Source organism: Equus przewalskii, chromosome 1 (assembly GCF_037783145.1).
Source record: "Equus przewalskii isolate Varuska chromosome 1, EquPr2, whole genome shotgun sequence".
NCBI classification, from domain to species: Eukaryota; Metazoa; Chordata; class Mammalia; order Perissodactyla; family Equidae; genus Equus; species Equus przewalskii.
The window spans coordinates 104,791,958-104,811,358 of NC_091831.1; the positions used below are offsets into that span (position 1 = coordinate 104,791,958).

Genomic DNA, 19,401 nt, shown 5'->3' on the forward strand with positions numbered 1-19,401 from the left:
GGGGCTACATCTTTTAAAACACGTTTTAGCTTCTGTGATTCCAAGATATTATCCTCCAAGGAATACAGAAAGGAAGAAGTAACATCAGAACTCAAATTTTTTCCCAAAACTCAGCCTGGACGCTGTGAGTCTGTAGTATTCTGTTACAGCAGCCTGCAAGGCTTAAACAATGGACATTTATTTCTTAGAGTTCTGGAGGTTGGAAGTCCAGGATCAAGGTGCTGGTGGTTTGGCTCCTGGTGGGGGCTCTCTTCCTGGCTTGCACACGGCCACCTTTTTGCTATGTCCTCACATGGTGGAGAGAGAGATCATCTCTGTCCTGTCTTATAAGGGCACTAATCCCATTCATGGGGTCCCACCCTCATACTATTACCTCCCAGAGGCCCCACCTCCAAGTACTTTCACACTGGGGATTGGGGCTTCAACATATGAATTTTGAAGGTGCATAAACTGAGTCCTTGGCAGCTCCATGTGGTATATATTTAAAATGCTTATTCCACCATCCACATCAAAACCCGTGGTCTTCAACTAGATAGGACACTTAATGAGTAGTGACCACATCTCACACCATTTTGCACATTGCGTTCATCCCACAGGATGTCTGGGATGGGTGGGTATGAGCAGTGTGTGTGGTCAGCTGTCACACTCCCGAGGAGGACAAGGGACCCTGCCCCTCTCTACCCTATCACAGGTCTTTTTGGTTTATTTTTCCCATAAATTCTTGAGGCGGCACCCTGCACAAATGAAGCCAGAGTGGTTTTGGGTTTCCTGGTGGCTGCTGGAGTGGAAGGGCACCTGTGCTGCATCTTGCTGCCATCTTAGCATCAGCCTGCAGCCTCTCTGGGCCATGGGCCATGGGATGAGCGGGGAGGAGAAGGAACAGCACTGCCCATGTCACACTCCTACCCTCTGCGTGCTCCGTCCTCGTTCTGGCACCGGATCGCATGGTTGAAAGCATGGAGAAAGGTGTTCAAACCTTCCCACTCTACTTTTCCTTTCTTGAATGACACCGGCCTCTCCCCCAGGAGAGTGAAGAACCCTGTGGACATGAGTGGTCATCCCACTCCACTCTCCCTAGCCCCCACATGTTGAACCCAGGAGAGCAGGGGACCAAGGGCTGTGTCACCTCAAAAGAGAAGCTCCAGGGCGGCAGCCACATTGCTCTGGCCCAAAGTAGAGGCCACAGGAGGAAGCAGCGGGGAGTAAGCGTCCCTCCCCCCGCAGCTCCTCCGTGCTGGCCTCACTCCTGCTCATCTCTCTCCACTCACACCTGCCTCCCCTGACCTCTAGGCCAAGTGAGGTCCATTTCGCACCTGCCCCATTGTCCCGGGCTCTTTCCCTCTGTTTGCTTCAACTAATTAATCCATTATATGTTTAATAGCTAGCGTCATGTTGGATTGCAAGTTCTAAGAAGATGGGGACAGTGTATCTGGTTTATTGTCGTGCCCCCAGTTCTTAACACATGCCTGGTACATAGTGGGCGCTCAACCAAATTCGATGAGTGACTGAGTACACGAGTGACGAGAAGCCTCCTGGGCCCCTGTCCAGGCTTGGAGCAGCCTTCATTGTAAAGACACATACTGACCCCAGCACTTGAGAATTTCCTTTTATTAGCGCTTTATTCTCTATCTCTATTAGCTTCCTATAAGAAAGGGCTTTTTCCAGAATTTTATTGCTCCAAATCTGACTCCAGACCAAGCGAGGGGCTCTCTAAGTACAATCAGATGTCGAGTCCGCTTCCCCGCACAGGGAGTTTGGAACTTTGGAAGAGAAGCCTTTCAGACATAGTAGGAAAAGGGTGCTAGGTAAAAAGTTTTGTTGGCAAGCAAAACCACTTAGGTAGTAAAGATAAATGCTTTGTAGAAGTACCAGATCACCCTGAAGGGCGTCCACTGTTAAAATGTGGCCCACGGGAGGTGTATGGTGTCACTGTCGCATGTTGGAGCAAACAGTCGGTCTTGAAAATCTGTACAATGACTGTTGACTTCCATCTTGTAGATAGAGATTTATACAGCACCCTAAATGTCAGCACCCAGGCATGCCCAAAGCCTTCTTTCGGGGTGGGGTGGGGTGGGGGTCTCAGTCCGCTGCGTTGGGCCTGGCCTTCCCCAGCAGTGCGTGTGGGGGCACGCTCGTGCAGAATGCCGATTTGGCTCTGGCGGCAGGTCTAGGCTTCACGGCCATGTCGGGAGCCCTACAAACGAGCAGAGACTGGGGTGAGTGTGGCTGCCCTGAGCCCTCCGCATGGTCTCCCCCGGTCTTCACTACTGTGAAGACAAGCCTAGCAGTTGCTGGGCCACATTTCATGAAGGAGCCTCAGAAGAGGAGAGTTGTGGCCCAGGAACAAAAACACAAGGTTGGTTCTCCCGCTTTCTGTTTCCTTGTGGCCATTCTCACTGAGCTGAGACAATCAACTGGTAGCTGGCTCTGCAAAGCAGAACACAAGCAGAAAGGCTGGGCTGGGGACCTTGCTGTCTGCTCTTCCCTGTGCTAAAGGGGCCTGGGGCCACATGATCGGCTCTGAGACAGTGCCCCCTACTGGCTGTGTCCGTGCCTGTGGTCCTTCCATGAGCACAGACTTGGCAGTCAGCCCATGGCTCTCAGTGGCACAGGCTCTGGGAGGTGGGGCACCTCCAGAGCAGAGCGCAGGGCCTCTGCTCAGTGACTGAGAAAGACATGGGGCCAGCCCCACAGGCGAAGTCAGAGGGCTCTCCGGCCCCGTCCTGACAGGCACCCCGAGAGTGAAGGGAAGCCCAAGGCAGGGCCCCAGCAGGCCAAGCTAGGGTTCTGTGCTCTGGCCCTCCAGCAGGTGAGATGACCTGCAGAGGCCAGGTCCCAGCATGTGTTTCTGACATTATTCAAAGGCTTATTTCTTCTTACTATCTGGGCAAGGGAGATATTTTACGACTGGGTTTTCAAAGGAACTGGTTTTGCATAGTTTATGGGTTATGGGAAGTCAGTTAGTAAAACTTTCCATGGAAAGTTCCACAGAACCTAACAGAACGAGCTTTCTCTGAGATTCTGAATGGCAAAGGAAACAGTGTGAGGGGGAGCCAACTCACTTGCACAGGATGTCCATGGTGTGCTGGGTGGCCAGAGTCCTCTTGTCCTGTGGTCCATATAAGAGAGTCTGAATCCGAAGACACTGCAGAACACCAAGTAGTAGTCATGAGGTTATAAAAATGTCACTGAGAACATTCTGCGGGAAAATCAAGGCTCCCTTGAATGAGAGAAAGAATACTGCGTTCTTAGACCGCGCTATGACGCAGTTCGTGGGTTCTCGGGGATCCACCTAGTGACAGTCTGACCTTCAATTTGGATGCTCTGAGGGGTCCAGGAACAAATGTAGAGTTTTAGCACTATTTTACAGAACTCTCTGTATTTAAAAATATGTTTAAAGTAGTATTTTTAGAAAATAAAAGCAAAAACATTGGTATTGACCAGAGGATGGTCTTTAATTTCCATTTTTAAATGACCCTTGCTACACTCAGCCCAGAAAAGTTGTTTTTAATGGTTTTGTTTTTTGGTAAACAAATGCTTTATCTTATATGGGCTTTCTATATTCATTACTACACAGAAATTTCTTAGGAATTAATTTATTTAGGAGTTAAATATTTAGCTTATGTATTATCCAGGGCTAGCTTTGGCTTGTTTTCTCCCTTCTGCTTAATTCTTCTGCCATTTTTGCTTGTACCAGACCAGAGGAAACTCAAGGGAACAATAAAGATGAAAGGGGTGCCCAAAATGGTCAAAATAATGTTGAACAGGAATGAGGTGGAAGAATTTGCTTTACTAGATGTCAACACCTTTTATAAAACTATAGTAATTAAGACATTATGGTTTTCATGCAGAGATAGACACAAAGACCAGTGGAACATGGCAGAGAGCCCAATACTTGATAGATGACAGAAGTGGCCCTGAAGGCTCTGTGAGGAACAGCTGAACAGTCAATAAATGAAACTGGGACTACCGGTTTTCCAAATGGAAGAAAATAGATCCCTACTCTATACCAAACACAAAAATTAGTCCCAGACAGATTGAGGGACTAAATGTGAAATGAAAACTTGGAACTTTTAGATGAAAATATTGGAGAATATCTTTAAGATCTTGAGGTAGGGAAATATTTCTTAGAAAGATCCAGATGAGCCAAAAGTAAAGGATTGGTAAAATTTAACTATATTAAAATTCAAAATATCTGTGCACCAAAATTCACCTTAAGAAAAGTACAAAGACAAACCAGACTGAGGGAAGACATTCACACAAGACTGAGAAAGGATTAGCATTCAGAATAAGGTAATAAGAACCTACCAAAAGAAAATGATCAAAAGATATAAACAGATTATTCAAAGAAATTGAAAACTAAATGGCTGACAAACATGCCTAAAGTCACTAGTAACCAAAAATGCAAACTAAAACTTCAGTGAGATTGCCCCTTCACCTATCAAATTGTGAAAATTATAGTCTGATAATGATAATACCAAGCTTTATTGAAGACATGAGGCAATGAGAACTCTTTTATATATTGATAGTGGGTGTGAAAATTGGCACAAGCACTTCGTAGAACAATTTCTAATACTTATAATGGATAAGTAAATTGTGATATATATATATAGAGAGATATATATATGTATTGTATGATATCATACAAATTTTTGATGTGTGTATCCAATAGACGAATCTCATGATTATAAAGTAGAAAAAAGCAAATTGCAGTTGAATGCATATTATATATAATTTATATGAAGCTTAAAAAACATGTAAAACAAAACCACAGTAAAATAATAAAGAAAACATGGGAATGCTATCAAATTCAGGATAGTAGTTAACTGGAGATGGGATGGGGAAGGTTATAGAGGGGACTTCAACTGTATGGGTCACATTTTATTCCTCATATTGAATAGTGAGCTCAGATGTGTTTGTTACATTCTTCATACTTTTCTGCATATCTGAAATATTTCATAACATATTTTTATTTTTATTTATTTATTTATATTTTGGTGAGGAAGATTGGCCCTGAGCTAACAGATGTTGCCAGTCTTCTTCTTTTTGCATGAGAAAGATTGTCTCTGAGCTAACATCTGTGCCTCGTCTAAATCTTCCTCTCTTTTGTATATGGGATGCCGCCACAGCATGGCTTGATGAGTGGTCCCCACCTCGGATCTGAACCCACGAACCCTGGGCCGCTGAAGAGGAGCGCTTAACTACTATGCCACCGGGCTGGCTCCCCATAATATATTTTTAAAAGACTGCGTTAGTTTTTCTCCATGGTAACAGCTTGAGTCACAAAGAGTGTGAGGGTTTGGGGACTTCACACTGAAGACTGTGTTCATTCTGGTCTGCCCGCTGTTTTTCGGTCTTCAAGAAAACTAAAATGCAAGCAGCCAAAATGCTTTGTCTTTATGAGCTGTGGAAAATATCAAAACCATCTGAAGGTTTGGTTCAATCTGAGGAATTGAGGATGTGGTTCGGGAAACTGAGAAATGTGGTTTGTCTTTTGGAAGAAAGAAATGTTATTAGATAAAAATATGACAGGATTTTTTTAAATAACAGAAAATACTCACTGTTTCTTAGTTGAATTACATAACATCAAGAAGTAGTAAAGTTCGTCTGTTACTCTATTTAGTATATAATCCAAATTCTGCAAAGGCAAGGCTCCTAGCCCCTCCACCCAGCAAGCCCCAGCCTGTCTGAATCCGCACTGGGGCCCTGGCCTAGGCCGGCCAACGTGCTACTCATTCTGTGGGTTTGAGCAGGATTGCTTTACTCCATGGATAGATTGTTGTGACTTTGGAAGTTTAAGAACCTTGAGAAAGTTCTGTGTTGCTTTGAGGTGAAGGAGATGGGGCCGGGTTTCTGACACCCATGACATTGATGTCAAGTCTTTCAAGTCTTTCAGCACTCCCGCTTGGCGCACAGCTATGGAACCTGGGTATGTCTCCCTGTCTCCTTGTTAACGTGGTACAGCGTACTCCACACAGGCTGGCCGAGGAGGCGCTCAGAAAGCAAGAATCAAGCGTGCTTTCCCCTCATTCCTGCTAGTCAGTGAGAGCCCTCTCTCCGGGCTCACACTCCTTGCCAGAACAGACTCCATTTTCTCCCACATGGCCAGAAATGCCTCCATTCAGTGTAAAAGATCAGGTCTAATTCGACACCTACCCTAACTTCCCTGTTTACATATTTCAGCTCAAAATGAGTTCCAATGCAGCTCATTTTGAGACGAGCTGATGTCAATGTGCTTTGGAGTTAATACATTCACTGTGGCATTAGAATTTTACTGACATTATCACAATTATTTGAGACAGTCTAGAGTCTCAGTTCGCCTTGCTTTAACAGATGGCCTCCAAGATCTAAAGCTTGGAGGAATTTCCAAGGAATTTCTAAGATGGAGAAATTTCCATCCTACCCCTTTGTTTGTTGAAGCAGCTTCTCTCTGGTCCCTCATTCTCTAGGGAAAGAGACACTATTAGCTGAATATTCACAGATTCCTGAGAAGAATGACATGACAATTGACAGCGCTTATATGAATTCTCACTGGTTCTATTAACCACCTCTATTCCAGACCTTGTGTGATCATCTTCACTAGAGCATTCTGTTCACAGAGGGGGTGGAGTTAGGAAAGAGCGTCACGGTTGGGCAAAGTGACTCTGTTCAATAATCAAGCCCAGAGGGAGGTGAGCCCCACCCCATCCTACCCCCAGACCTCAGTTAAGATTCTTCTATTCCTGGTATTAAGAGATTTTTTTTTAAAGTCTACTTACTGTCACTAAAGAGATTTGCCCAAAATTCTAGCTGAAGTGAGAAGAGATGTACAGTAAAGGGATGTCACCTAGGAGAGGGAAGCAGCTCCTCTGCTCTCCCTAATCCCTTTTATGATGACAGCACCCGGGGCAGCCCCACCGGGCACCAAGTCAGGGAAAAATGGTTCATCCACTAACTGAAATCATCTTCAAGAGCTGCCTTTTTAAAATAGCAAAATAACCCATTACTGACTTTCACCAGAAAATGTTTACATAGCTGTCTAACTATCTAAGAAAGCCAAATTGAATTTTTCAGTGTTTGCTGCTCTTAGCTAAATTTGCTTACTCATTTTTGTGTGAAGTAGGTATTTTCCTTCTTTTGTTAAAAACCTAGACATTGACAGAGACAGTCAATAAATGTTGATTGAACCCACTGGAGCCAGGCATTGTAAACATGTCCCTGAGCTAAGCCAAGAACTCCTCAGACCTTGACAGCCAAACCTTCTCCATCATAAACAAAGCTTTTCTGTGTTCTCCAGTCTTCCAAGGAGGCCAGTGCCCTCCTGTTTGAAACCAGCCTCCCAACAGTGTTTCTCACTTTTCTTTAAGCAGACAAAAAACCTGAAATTTTGAGTATCAGTGAATTTTCGGAGCCATTATGTTGCTGTAATTCTCTTTGATTTTCTCTGCAGGGGTTGGGAGAAGTCACTTGTGTTTCTGTTATTCCTTAAATACCAAACAAGGAGCTTTCCACCCCCTGCAGGAAGACAAAAGGGAACACCCGCTTTTACAGTAGCCGCCAAGCTGTCCCTAAGGGGGCCACGTTTGTCTTGCTCACCTTTGTGTCCTGGAGCCTTGCACAGTCCCTGGCACGTAAGTAGGTGCAATATTTGCTAAGTGAATGAATGACTCAACAAGTGAACAAACAGATCAACTGAAGAAATTCTTTTTTTTTTTTAAAGTTATTTTTTTATTTTTTGTTCTTCTCCCCAAAGTCCCCTGGTATGTAGTTGTATATTTTTAGTTGTGGGTCCCTCTAGTTGTGGCATGTGGGACACCGCCTCAGCGTGGCTTATTGAGGAGAGCCATGTCCACGCCCAGGATCCGAACCAGCAAAACCCTGAGCCGCGGCAGCAGAGCGCAAGAACTTAACCACTCAGCCACGGGGCCGGCCCCATCAACTGAGGAAATTCTTATATGGAGCCTTAAGACATGGTCGGAGCCCAGGGCTCCAGGGACAGGTCAGCCCCAGAACCCAGTGGTAAGGAAGCCCGCTGTGGGTGCAGTGTTACCACCCTTCACCATCGTGATGTGGGCAAGGGCAGTAGCAGGAGGAGTACAGTGACCGTGGGCTGCCTTCTCTCAGGAGTCATTCCTAAAGCCAGGGTGGTTAAGACACCATCTTAAGCATTTGAGTGAACTTTTAAAGTTGTTTTTGACATGACTTTGAGTTTTGAAAGCTAGGTTTCTAAGGAGCCCAGGAGCCAAGGAAGCTGGGATAGGAGCCATGAGTTTGCTGTCTTCCTAGCTACAGCCTACCTCTGTGCCCCAGAGTCTTACCCTTCCCTGTGTGGACCCGGGGGAAGTGGCTCAGTGGCAGCTATGATGTGGAGGTTAGCCAACTCAGTATATTCTGGCTTCAGAAAACCACAACAGTTAAATACCCAAACTCACAAGGAAGCGTATTTCCTGGTTTGGGGGGGGGGGGGGGTGGTGGGGGCGGTGTGTGCTATTTCTGAAAATCTGTTACACAGGGCCATTTATTTATAAAGCAGCTCTTTAGAAGTGGACTGGGGGTGCCCTGGCCGTCCCTTCCTCTCTCAACTTCCAGCCTTAAGTCCTGGAATCGCATCATAATTTCTATCATGGAATTTCAGACAGTGAAACTGCTGATGGAACACAGCCTATTTGCTAACAGGCAGGGCGACCAGGGCGGTTTCAGTGCCAGGCTACATGACCCAACAATGGAAAACTGAGAAAGACATACTTTTTCATGCCTGGTAAAGGTCTGTGCCAGCTTGTCATGCTATTATGTGTATTTTGTCTTTATATGAAATGATAAACAAAGCCAGAGAAAGGTAAATTGTCTTCAACTATGCTAACGCTCAGGATCTGAAATCACTACTCTTCTTTACACGTTATCTGATGCTAGAGTGTGTCCGAGGAGGAGAAGTTACCCAGGACCTCATGAACTGTCTTCTGTTTTCATGTCAATTCTCAAGGCTAGTATTTAAAAAAAAAAAACTACATCAAAGTGTGAAATGTCTTAAATGTATAGAAAAACACAAATATACTTTCATTTTCTAATCTTTACAAGGCAGGCAGAAATGATTACTTAAATGACAAACCTGGGGCACTGAAAGGACAAACCCAAACACAAGTCATCAGATAGCATTTTCCCCCAGAAACAGGTCATGTGCGGGTGGGGCTGCGTTTTCCCGAGCCGCTCAGAAACCAGCCTCATGCTCCCTGGACCTGCATCACCCACCATACCCACTCCTTCCTGCAGCAGGTGTTTCCTGAGGACCTGCAATAGGCCAGCGCTGTGCCCACTTCAGTGACGGAGGAGAGAATGGGCCTTGCTCTCAGGGGGTTTCCAATGTTAGCAGGGAGCCACGTATTTAAAAATATGTAAATAAACATGTCATAACAGCTCACGATAAGAGCTATGGAAAGGAGAAAAGAACACGTGGCTGTGAAAGAAGAAAAGGGGTGTCAGTGGGGTAGAGGGTTCTTGGGTCTGTGAAGGCCTTTCTGAGGTGACATTCGAGTTGAGACCTGCAGGATGAGGAATCAGCCAGGTGAAGGGCACCAGGTTGTGGGGAGGTGGGGTGGGGGGCGTCCTGGGCAAGAGGAATGGGAAGTGGTTGAGGGAGCACACCATGCATCCGTCTTTCTCTCTCTCTCACATACACACATGCACATGCGTACACACACACACACACACACACACACACACACACACACAGAGCTCCCTTATCTGGAGGGCCACATATCTGAGACCTGAGGATTGCCGCACAGGTGGGTAGGAAGCCTCCCATGAGAGAAGGACAGGTAAGGTGGCACCAGGGGCGCAGGACGAGGAGGGAAATGGGGGATAAGGGAGAGAGGCAGGGAAGCCCAGGCGCTGCAACTCGCACGGCTCCTCAGAGCGGCCCTGTTTGGAAAGCTCTCCCAGGTATCTACTGAGTGCCAGCCTCGGACGCCTGGAGGTCATCCTCACCGTCTCCCTCACTCCTCACCTCTGAGTTGCCAAGTGTTGTGGGCTCTATATCCTTATCGACATCCCTCGACTCCCCCACGACTTTGCTCCATCCCCGGGCCACTGTCTTGGAGCAAGCTACCATCATCTTTCTCCAGGACAACTGCAACACAAATATTTAGAAAACAGAAGCATCAGTAGGACGTGCGATTGAGAGGACTCCTGCTGGGTCCCCACATAGAGATTAAGGCTTCTTTTTTAAAGCAGACAGCCAGCTTCTCATATAAGAGCTGGACTTGCCTATTTCTGAGGCAGATAGAGCAAGGGATCTAGACCCTCTTAAAGCCGAGACTTTTGAGCAGCCTTTTCTGGGCCCACTTCCCTCATGAGATGTAGCTCAGCCGTCTGGCTCAGTCCTCACTGAGTTGGTGCAGTCCGCACCAGCCATTCCTGACCGTCACTCTCTCTACTTGTTTAAGGTCACGCTGCGTTTCTGCAGGAGGAGATTTTGCCTGTCCCTCCGTCCCTGGCCATCCCCCCTAAACTCAGGGTTCTGCCTCCAGCGCGGCTCCAACAAATCAGCAGACAGTCTCAGGCCAGGACGGTCTGCCAGACTCACGGTTCTGCACCTTCCAGACCTTGATGCCAATTTAGGGACTTCTAAGGCATTGTGCACTCACCGAGCCACAGTGAGAGTTCTGACGTTGGAGGAGCTCTCCACAGCAGATGCGGCCTTGGCCATGGGCAGTCTGAGTACACTACCTATCTGTGTTCTTTAAGAGACAGCAAAGGTGGGGGGCGCTGCGTGGGCTGCCGTGGTTAGGGGGCCTGACCCCAAGGAGAGCAGCTCTTCCTGGCAGCTGATGAAAGCAAGGCGGCCTGTGGCCAGGAGCCCTGGAATTCTCATTTCCACCCACCTGTAGCAGGCAAGGTGGGCTCCACCTTTTCCCCACAGAAGGTTAGGAATGGATGACCTTGATCCCTTTAACCATCAGCTCTCATTCTTATACCACAGCAACTGATACACAAAAATCAAGTAAGGAGTGCTTGAAGCATCATTAAGCACACTTCTCAACCCAAGGGCAGCATTTTTTTTATATGAAATTAATGTGATTATGACCTTCCTCTTTTTCAGAAGATTTGAAGTGGACTGCTGTAGCCCAACAGTGGGTCAAAGACAGTTAGAAAAATCAGGATCGAGGACAAGTAAGACTCTATACGTGAAAACAGTGTAGGTTAACACAGGGCTCTGCGGGGACTCCAGACTTGGCTCTGGATTTCCTGGTATCCAGGGCAACCATACATGGGAAAACACCATGTATGCTAAAGGGAAAGAAAAACCAAGTGGGCACTGATAGCACCACAGGACATGAACTGTGTATAAAGTATGGCCCTATCAGAAGGCTCTGTGTGTTTGGCTGGTTGGAGGAATGGCTGGAATACAGCCAAAGACCTGACAGCCGGTTCTCATGGTTGTGTCTTAACCCATCACCACCTAAGACCCTCCCAGGGTTGGCTTTCTCACCTACAATCTATAAATGAAAACCATTTTCCCTCGCCTTTCTTCAAATGATTCATTTTAGTAGGCTTTGGATTTCTTTCAGAAAGAGGTCACATAAAATTATGTTGTTCTTTTATGGAAATGTTTACTGTTCGCAGCTATAAAGTAGTCGGGTCTTGGACCGAACCCTGAGGATGACAGTATCTAATAAGGAGGCAAGACCGAGACGGGACCCAATCCCAACTGCGCACTGTAACTGGGCCCAGGATTAGGCCTGAGATGCTACTGACCTAGGAAACAGTCTTCGCAAATTCTTTTTGGCAGCCTTTCACCTCGAAGAAAATCTTGGCAACGATGCCCATCCTAGAATCAAACCAGGTCTCTATGTTGCAAAAGCATGTGAACTTTTGCTGTGGAAATTTCCATCTGGAGCCAGCAGAATTCTCCAATTTTCCCCTGAAGGCAGATGCCTTTGAAAGACAGATCAATAATATGGTTTTCTTCTTAGTAATCCAATTCCACTGTCTGCTTTGTCTCTCATGCCTTCCTGTTTTTCATGCCCGCAGGGCGATGCATGGGCCATTCAGCACAGGAGGGCACATCTGGAGAGGCCAGTAGTCAATGGAGCCCTGCTCCAGAGTTGAAAACTGGGGGGATGCAGCTGTTGTTGTGATAAAAACAAGAGCAGCACTTGGCTGGTAGCTTTAAAAAGCTGCTGCTGGCTCCGCAGAGCCCAGTGCTAAATACGGCATTTGAGAAAGTCCAGTTCAGCAGCAGATGTGAAAGGCAGGTTTCAAGCCCCGTGTGTGCCGTGGTGTTCATGGAGTAGCCGGCCCTGTCCTCAACTGGGTACCCAGAGAGCAGTGGAATGAGGACTGCATGTCCCACAGCACGCACAACCTACAGAGATGTCAGATTCAACCCTTTCCTCTCTGATCCCAGCAAATGGCCAGAAAGCTTTAAATGTCAAAGCCGTTGTTTTCAGGATTGATGGTTAATGAGGCCAAAGGAAAGGAAAAAATGTCACCAACTTCCACTACAGGTTTCAGGGATGATGAAAGCTGAGAGTTTCTTGAAGCTGAGCTGATGTTCAGCCCCTTGGGTGGGGGTGTGGCCCAGAGCAGTGATTTGCAACTTTCCCCCTAGAAGGTGAAATGCAGATCCCTGGGCTCCTGGACCCCTGCCCCAGGCTCTGGTTCAGAAGGCGACCCTGAGGCAGGGGGTTGAAGACCCCTGCTTGGTGCACCACTGGCATAAAGGAAAGAGGGGGGCTTTACTTAAGGGTAACCTGCCCGTAGACAATTTATGGCACTTCTAAGAGCCTCAGGCCCCTGTCTGTAAAACAGGGCTCGTAAGGTCCGCCCTGCAGGTTGCTGATGGGATTAGGGATGATTATGAGCACCCCCTGTCAGCAGTGAGCCTGGTGTGGAGCATGAGGTCCATAGTGGTGCCAGCCAGGCCCCATGGGAGCCAGCACGGAGCACATATGAAGGTTTGTGTGGCCCCTGCTCAAGTTTCCTGCGCTTCTGCTAACATCTCCCACCCTCCCTCATTCCTGGGGTCCCTCCCCTGCCTGGAGTTGAGTGGCTAGGCTGAACCCTTGGGAGAGTTTTTCCATATTTCATCTACCCTTCTCAGGGGAGAAAAGAGGAAAGGGAAGGAAAGCGGAGATTCCCAAGGGCAGGCAGCTCCCTTCTCCCTCAGGTGCTCCTCAGTGGCCTGCACTGGGGCAAGGCTGGCGCTTCTCCAAGCAGCCCCACTCCCCTAGCCTCATTCCCTCCTCAGAACAGCTGTGGAAGGGAAGGGGGCTTGGAGATGCTGTTACCTCCATTTTACAGATGAGAAGACTGAGGCCTCTTGCCTCAGTTCTCGGGGCACTCCATTGCATTCTCCACACTATCCTGACGGTGATTTAGAAAAAAACAAACTCCAAATCCAAAGTACAAATATAGACCTGTTGTGCCGTGCTTAAAATTCCCTCAGCAGCTCGCAGCTGCTTAGAGTGAGGTTTGGAAAACATTTTCTGCAAAAGACCAGATAGTAAATATTGTAGGCTTTGCGGGCCAAGAGACAAAAATTGAGGCCACTCTGTAGGTAAGTACTATGCACTTATGTAACAAGAGAGAAAACAAATTTCCACAAACTTTTATAGATGAAATTCAAGATATAACAATAATGATGAGTGCAGTTTTTTTTGTAATCTAGTTCTACTAAAGAGAAGAATGGATTTCCTTTTCAGAGGAGGGGGATAACATTTCACTCAGTTGGGTTCAAAGTTAGTGTTCCCCACCATCAAATCAATATGTGATCATCTGTAAAATGAGTACAGATTTTATGATCTGTAAAGACAGTTTCTAACTTGGGGCCATACGAAAACAGGCAGTGGGTTCGACTGGCCTGCAGGCCGCCATTTGGGACCCTTGTTTAAAGGATGAAGTCTCAGCCCCTTAGCTTGGCCAACACGGCCGCAGGGACTTGCCCCTATGTCCTTCCCAGGTGCTCCCCCAACAGATAGTCAGCCCCAACTGCTTTGTGCTTCTTAAACGGGCTTTGCTCTCTCACCCCTGAGCCCCCTCTTCATCCCCTTTCCAACCTGGGCAATCCCGTCTCTGGCTATCCTCTTTTTCAGGACTACTTATCTAGACACCTTCCCTAAACCCTTTCCCTCCCATAGATCCCAGTAGGGACCTGTAGCACAGACCTTAGCACATAATGTCGATGTTTGCAGTCTGTAATTCCCACACTGGCCTGAGACACTCCTACGGGAAGGGGCTGCTACACGCCTATTGTACTCACTGCATATGCTCCAAAAATAGGGAGGGGCTCTAGTGACCCTGTCTGAGGTCTTCTGACTATGGGACTATGTTTCCTGTACCACCTCCATCCCAGGGATTCCACTGCCTTAGAGCCACCATGTTCTTACACCCTACCACACCCCTGGCCTTAGCTGACTGATCCAGGGTGGGCAGCAGATTCAAGCCAGGCCTATCAGCCTTTCCCTGAGAGCTTTCAAGCTGTGATTGAGAAAAGGCATGGGGGTAGGAAGTAAAATTCTGGAGGGCTGGCAGCCATGATCTCCATCTCGAGGGGAGACACTGCCACGAGAGAGGAGGAGGAGGATGTGCAGAGAGAAGCAGGCAGCAGTCTTGGGCAAAGACAGCCCTGGTGGTGGTAGATTCTGGCCTCAGCACTTTCTCCTGAGGCTCGGATGCCTCCTTGCCCTGCTAATCATCTGCCTATTGGCTCTTCCTTGGAAACCACAAAACAGTAGATGCTGCTTTATACCTGAGCTAGTTTGAGTTGTATTCCCTCAGCGGCAACCCAAAAACTCCTACTATCCTGATCTTGGCATTCTCCCCACTGTGCCACTGGTTTCTAAACTTCTTTAAAGCATAGGAAGCCCTTGTTCAAACAAAATCTTACTCGGAAGCCTAAAATGTGAAATAGATGGAGTGTAGAATAGACTGCCCAGTATGGACTGCCCGACAACTCCTAGTTTGGCAATCAAGGCTGAGACACTCATCCTTTCAGCCTCAGTTTCCCTCTTTGTAAAAAACAGAGAGTAGAGGTACCCAACTCTTAGGGTTGCTGCAGTGTTTAAATAAGTTAAATATTTGTACATATGTAAATCATTTAACAGAGTCAGGGATATAAGAATCACTCAATAGGCATTAGCTATTATTATATGGAAATAGGTGATGGAGCAAAACAGCAACTGCCATCTTCAGCTTCTCTTCTCACCTCTTCTTTCACCATAAAGTCTTTGACACATGTGTAATGTTTAAATTACCTGAAATGATTGCTTTTATATATATCTTCTTGGCTAGACTGAAAAGTCTCACAAAGACAAGAAGCATATTTGTCTTGGTCATTGTTTTTTCCCAGGTCTGCCTAGCACAGTAACTGGCCCCTAGAAGGTGCCTAATGACTATTTGCTGACTAGCTAATAATAGACATATGTGTTATCTCATTTAAAAATAGGCACCACACATGGTGCCTTTTGCAGCAGAATCAGAAAAGTCATAAGAAGAGAAAAAGGCTTGACTTATAGGACAGCCTACTCAGAACTAAAGTTAATTCTTTTGGGTCTAGTCAGTTATATTACTTAGAGATTCTCAGGTTTTCCCCATTTTAAAACCAATTAAGGTAATAAAAACTCAACATGACAGAACTTATGAGATACATTGAAAGCAACAATATGAGGCTAAACACTTAGCCTAAAACACTTTAATAAAAATGAAAACAAATGAGTTAAATTCCAAACTCAAAATGATAGAAAAAGAGTCCAACAAAGTAAAACAAAATAAGTCACAAGGAAAGAAATAATAAAGATAAAATCAGAAATTATGAATTAGAGAATAGGAAGACAAGTAACCTATGGAATTAAAATCCTGGTTCTTTGGGAAAATTAACAAAACAGACAAACAACTAACTCAGTGAAGAAAAAAGTGAGAAAATCCAAACATAAAATTAAGAAATTACAATGGGAAAATAACTTAAAAAAGTAGAAATTTTTAAAATTCATAAGCCTACTTTGAAAGTATGCAAATCAATCTGAAAATATAAGTGAGACAGATAATTTCCTAGAAAAATACAATTTACCAAAATGACTCCATTAAAGATAGAAAGCTTCAACAGACCAATTTTTTGTAGAAGAAATAGAGAAAATTGTCAAGGAATTTACCCACAAAAAAGCACCAGGCCTAAAGAGTTTCACAGGAGGTACAAACCTTCAAAGACTAGATAGTTTTAATGCTGCAAAAATTCTTTCAGTGCATAGAAAATAAAAGTAAACTTCCAAATTATTTTTATGAAGCAAATATAACATTGATACTTAAATAAACATCACTTACAAAAGTCCTAAAATAAATATTAGCAAACAGAATCAACATCATGTTAAGAAAATAATTCAATATGACTAAGGGGATTTATTCCAGGATCGCAAGTTTGGTTCAATGATATAATAAAAGAACTCCATATTAAATGATTTAAGAAGAATCATCTGATTATCTCCATTGATGCTGAAAAAGGCTTTGATAAAATCCAACACTTATTTTTAATTAAAAAAAACTCAAGAAAATAGAAATTGATAGATACTTCCTTAACTTGATAAAATACATAACCTTTAGTCTTAAAGCCAGCATCTACTAAATGAAGAATGACTAGAGGCATTTCCACTAAAATCAGGAACAAGGCAAAGATGCCTATTATCTCACTACTATTTATTACTGTAATGGAAGTATGAGCCAATGCAATTAGATAAGAGAAATCAGTTAGAGTCATAAGAATTAGAAAACAAAAAGTAAAACTATTCTCAGATGATCTAAAAGTATACTTGAAAGACCTGAGAGAATCAATACTCAAATTAACTAAAGCAAGAAAAGAATTAAGCAAGCTAGCAGAATATGAAATTAATGTAGAGAAACCTATAGTCTTCATATATATAAAAATAACTAATCAAAAGATTAATAGTGGATAAAACTCCATTTACAATAGTATTAAAGAAGATAAAATGCTTAGAGGTCAGTCTAATAAGAAATGTGCAAAACCTATATAAGGTACATTTTTAAATGTGCTTGAATGATACGAAAGTAGATATGAACAAATACAAAGACATCCCTTGTTCTTGGGTAAAATGACTCAACATCAGAAAGATATCAGTTTTCCAGTTCATTTACAAATAATACAATCCTCCTATGGAACTAGACAAGTTGATACTAAAATTTATGTGAAAAATAAACATGGAAGAAGATCTACAAAACCTGACATTCTAGAGGGAGAAAAATCATGAAGGGCACCTAGTCCCGCCAGATATTAAATCATGCTATGAATCTCTATAATTAAAACAATGAGGTCCTGACATTTGAATAAGCAAAGAGATCAGAGGAATAGAACAGAAATCCAGAAATAGACTCAAGTACATATGGAACTGTAGTACATGATGAAGATGTTATCTCAAATCACAGGAGCATAGACGGGATCTTTAGTGAAATGGTGCTGGACAATTGGGTAGGCATTTGGAGAAAAGATAACATTAGATCCATACTTCACACCATCCACACAAATAAACTCCAAATTTAAAAAGAAATAAATACAAAAGTACTAGAAGAACACACAGAAGAATTCCTGTAGAAACTGGGTGTACAGAAAGAGAGCACAACAAAATAAAAGACTGATAAACTACACTACATAAAAATTAAAAATTATTTGTATGGGAAAAAATAATTGATAATTCATTTGAAAATATAAGTGTATAGGATGACTATTATATTTTTTACCCAAAAACTGTTAGGTTAGATTAACTGCAAAAGTGATATCATCTTGGATGTCAGTGACATGGCGGAGTGAGCTTGCCTGGGACTCTCTCCCCTCTAAATTACAAACAAAAGGAGCAACTGAATTCCAACCAAAAAATCCTAATAACACAGAGATTGTCAGAGACCCACAGCAGCCAAACAACGGAGGGCAGAGAGGCTGGAGCCACCCTCAGAGGAGCTGGAATGGGGTAAGAGAGAACTTTCTTTTTTTTTTTTATTTTTTTTATTTTTAAAGATTTTATTTTTTCCTTTTTCTCCCTAAAGCCCCCCAGTACATAGTTGTATATTCTTTGTTGTGGGTCCTTCTAGTTGTGGCATGTGGGACGCTGCCTCAGCGTGGTTTGATGAGCAGTGCCATGTCCGCGCCCAGGATTCGAACCAACGAAACACTGGGCCGCCTGCAGCGGAGTGCGCGAACTTAACCACTCGGCCACGGGGCCAGCCCCTCATCTACGAGACTTTTTATACAAACCTCATGGTAACCACTAAGCAAAGAATCAGAACAGAGACACAAATGATAAACACAGAGAAAACTAAGAAAACCATCACAAGAGAACTACCAAACTGAACTGGTAGCCTGAAATACACAGGGCGAGAAACAAGGGCAAGTAGAAGAACTGGAAAACAAGCAATAAAATGGCAGAAATAATCCCTCATATGTAAATAATCACTCTAAATGTAAATGGATTGAATTCTCCAATCAAAAGACACAGAGTGGCAGGATGGATTAACACGACTGACAAACAATAACGTACAAGTGAAATTTCACAAGATTGTAACCTATCATTAACTCAATAAAAATTCAAAAAGAAGTGATATCATCTTACCTAAATAAGCCACTTATGAAGTTTCATTTAAAAAGAGCTTGGTAGACAGAGAGAAACTGACCCGTAGGGAAGGAGGGTCAGCTTTTCTCTGCATTATGACTGGCTCCAGCTTTACCTTCTTCAGTTTCCTGTGGGCCCCGCTGTGGTTCCCCTGCGCCAGGTCGGCCCTGCCCAGGAGCTGGTATGTCTCTGCCACCTCGGGACTGAGATCGCCAAACACCCCCACTTTAGCTTCCAGGGACTCTCTCTGGATCGAGCTTGCTCTCTGTGAAAGGAACAAAAAGCTGTCAGGTGATAAAATGCAAAGGCTGATAAAAATCAATGCCTCTTAGAAAAATGATGTAACTGATGTGTATTTTCACTTTTTAGGGGAATGAGTTTGGGTAGACTGTCTCATGAGTGGCACCTATGTTCCTCTGGTTAAATAGGAAACAGGAATAACATACATGGGAGAAAAAGTGTGAACTATGAAGAGAGAATGCATGAAGGATCCCTGGAGAAGAAGTCACTTCAGACATCACAAGAATCCATTTTAGTTTAGTAAGAACAAAAGCTAACGTGTCTCGTGTCCTTTGGTGTCAAGAACAGTGCTAAACAGTTTACCTGTGTGAGCTCACTTAATTCTGTCTCCTTTAGGTAAGTGCAATTGTAATCCTGATTTGACAGAGGAGGAAACTGAGGCACAGAGCAGTCAAGAAACTTGCTCAGAGCCAGACAGGTCATCAATGGTAGAGCTAGGATCTGAATCCGGCCAGTAATTTTAATCTTATTTGGATGCTGGTTCTTCCAGCTCTGTGCACAGTGATGTTCTCACAAA

General features: G+C 44.5%; 1 protein-coding gene across 15 annotated transcripts in view; it reads right to left on the reverse strand.

The window, feature by feature from the left end:
* Window positions 1-1,593: 1,593 nt before the first annotated feature.
* Window positions 1,594-19,401, reverse strand: part of TTC23 (tetratricopeptide repeat domain 23) — a 94,349-nt gene continuing 76,541 nt past the window's right edge. For 8 of the 15 annotated variants that reach the window (XM_070619530.1, XM_070619554.1, XM_070619548.1 and 5 more), the window contains 4 exons: window positions 18,700-18,849; window positions 9,980-10,102; window positions 3,063-3,145; window positions 1,594-2,194 (listed from right to left, as the gene is read on the reverse strand). In XM_070619530.1, the coding sequence (XP_070475631.1) occupies window positions 2,080-2,194; window positions 3,063-3,145; window positions 9,980-10,102; window positions 18,700-18,849 (471 nt within the window). In that variant the 3' untranslated portion in view covers window positions 1,594-2,079. The remainder of the gene's footprint in view (window positions 2,195-3,062; window positions 3,146-9,979; window positions 10,103-18,699; window positions 18,850-19,401) is intronic. The other 7 variants (XM_070619588.1, XM_070619593.1, XM_070619606.1 and 4 more) reach the window with 1 other exon arrangement.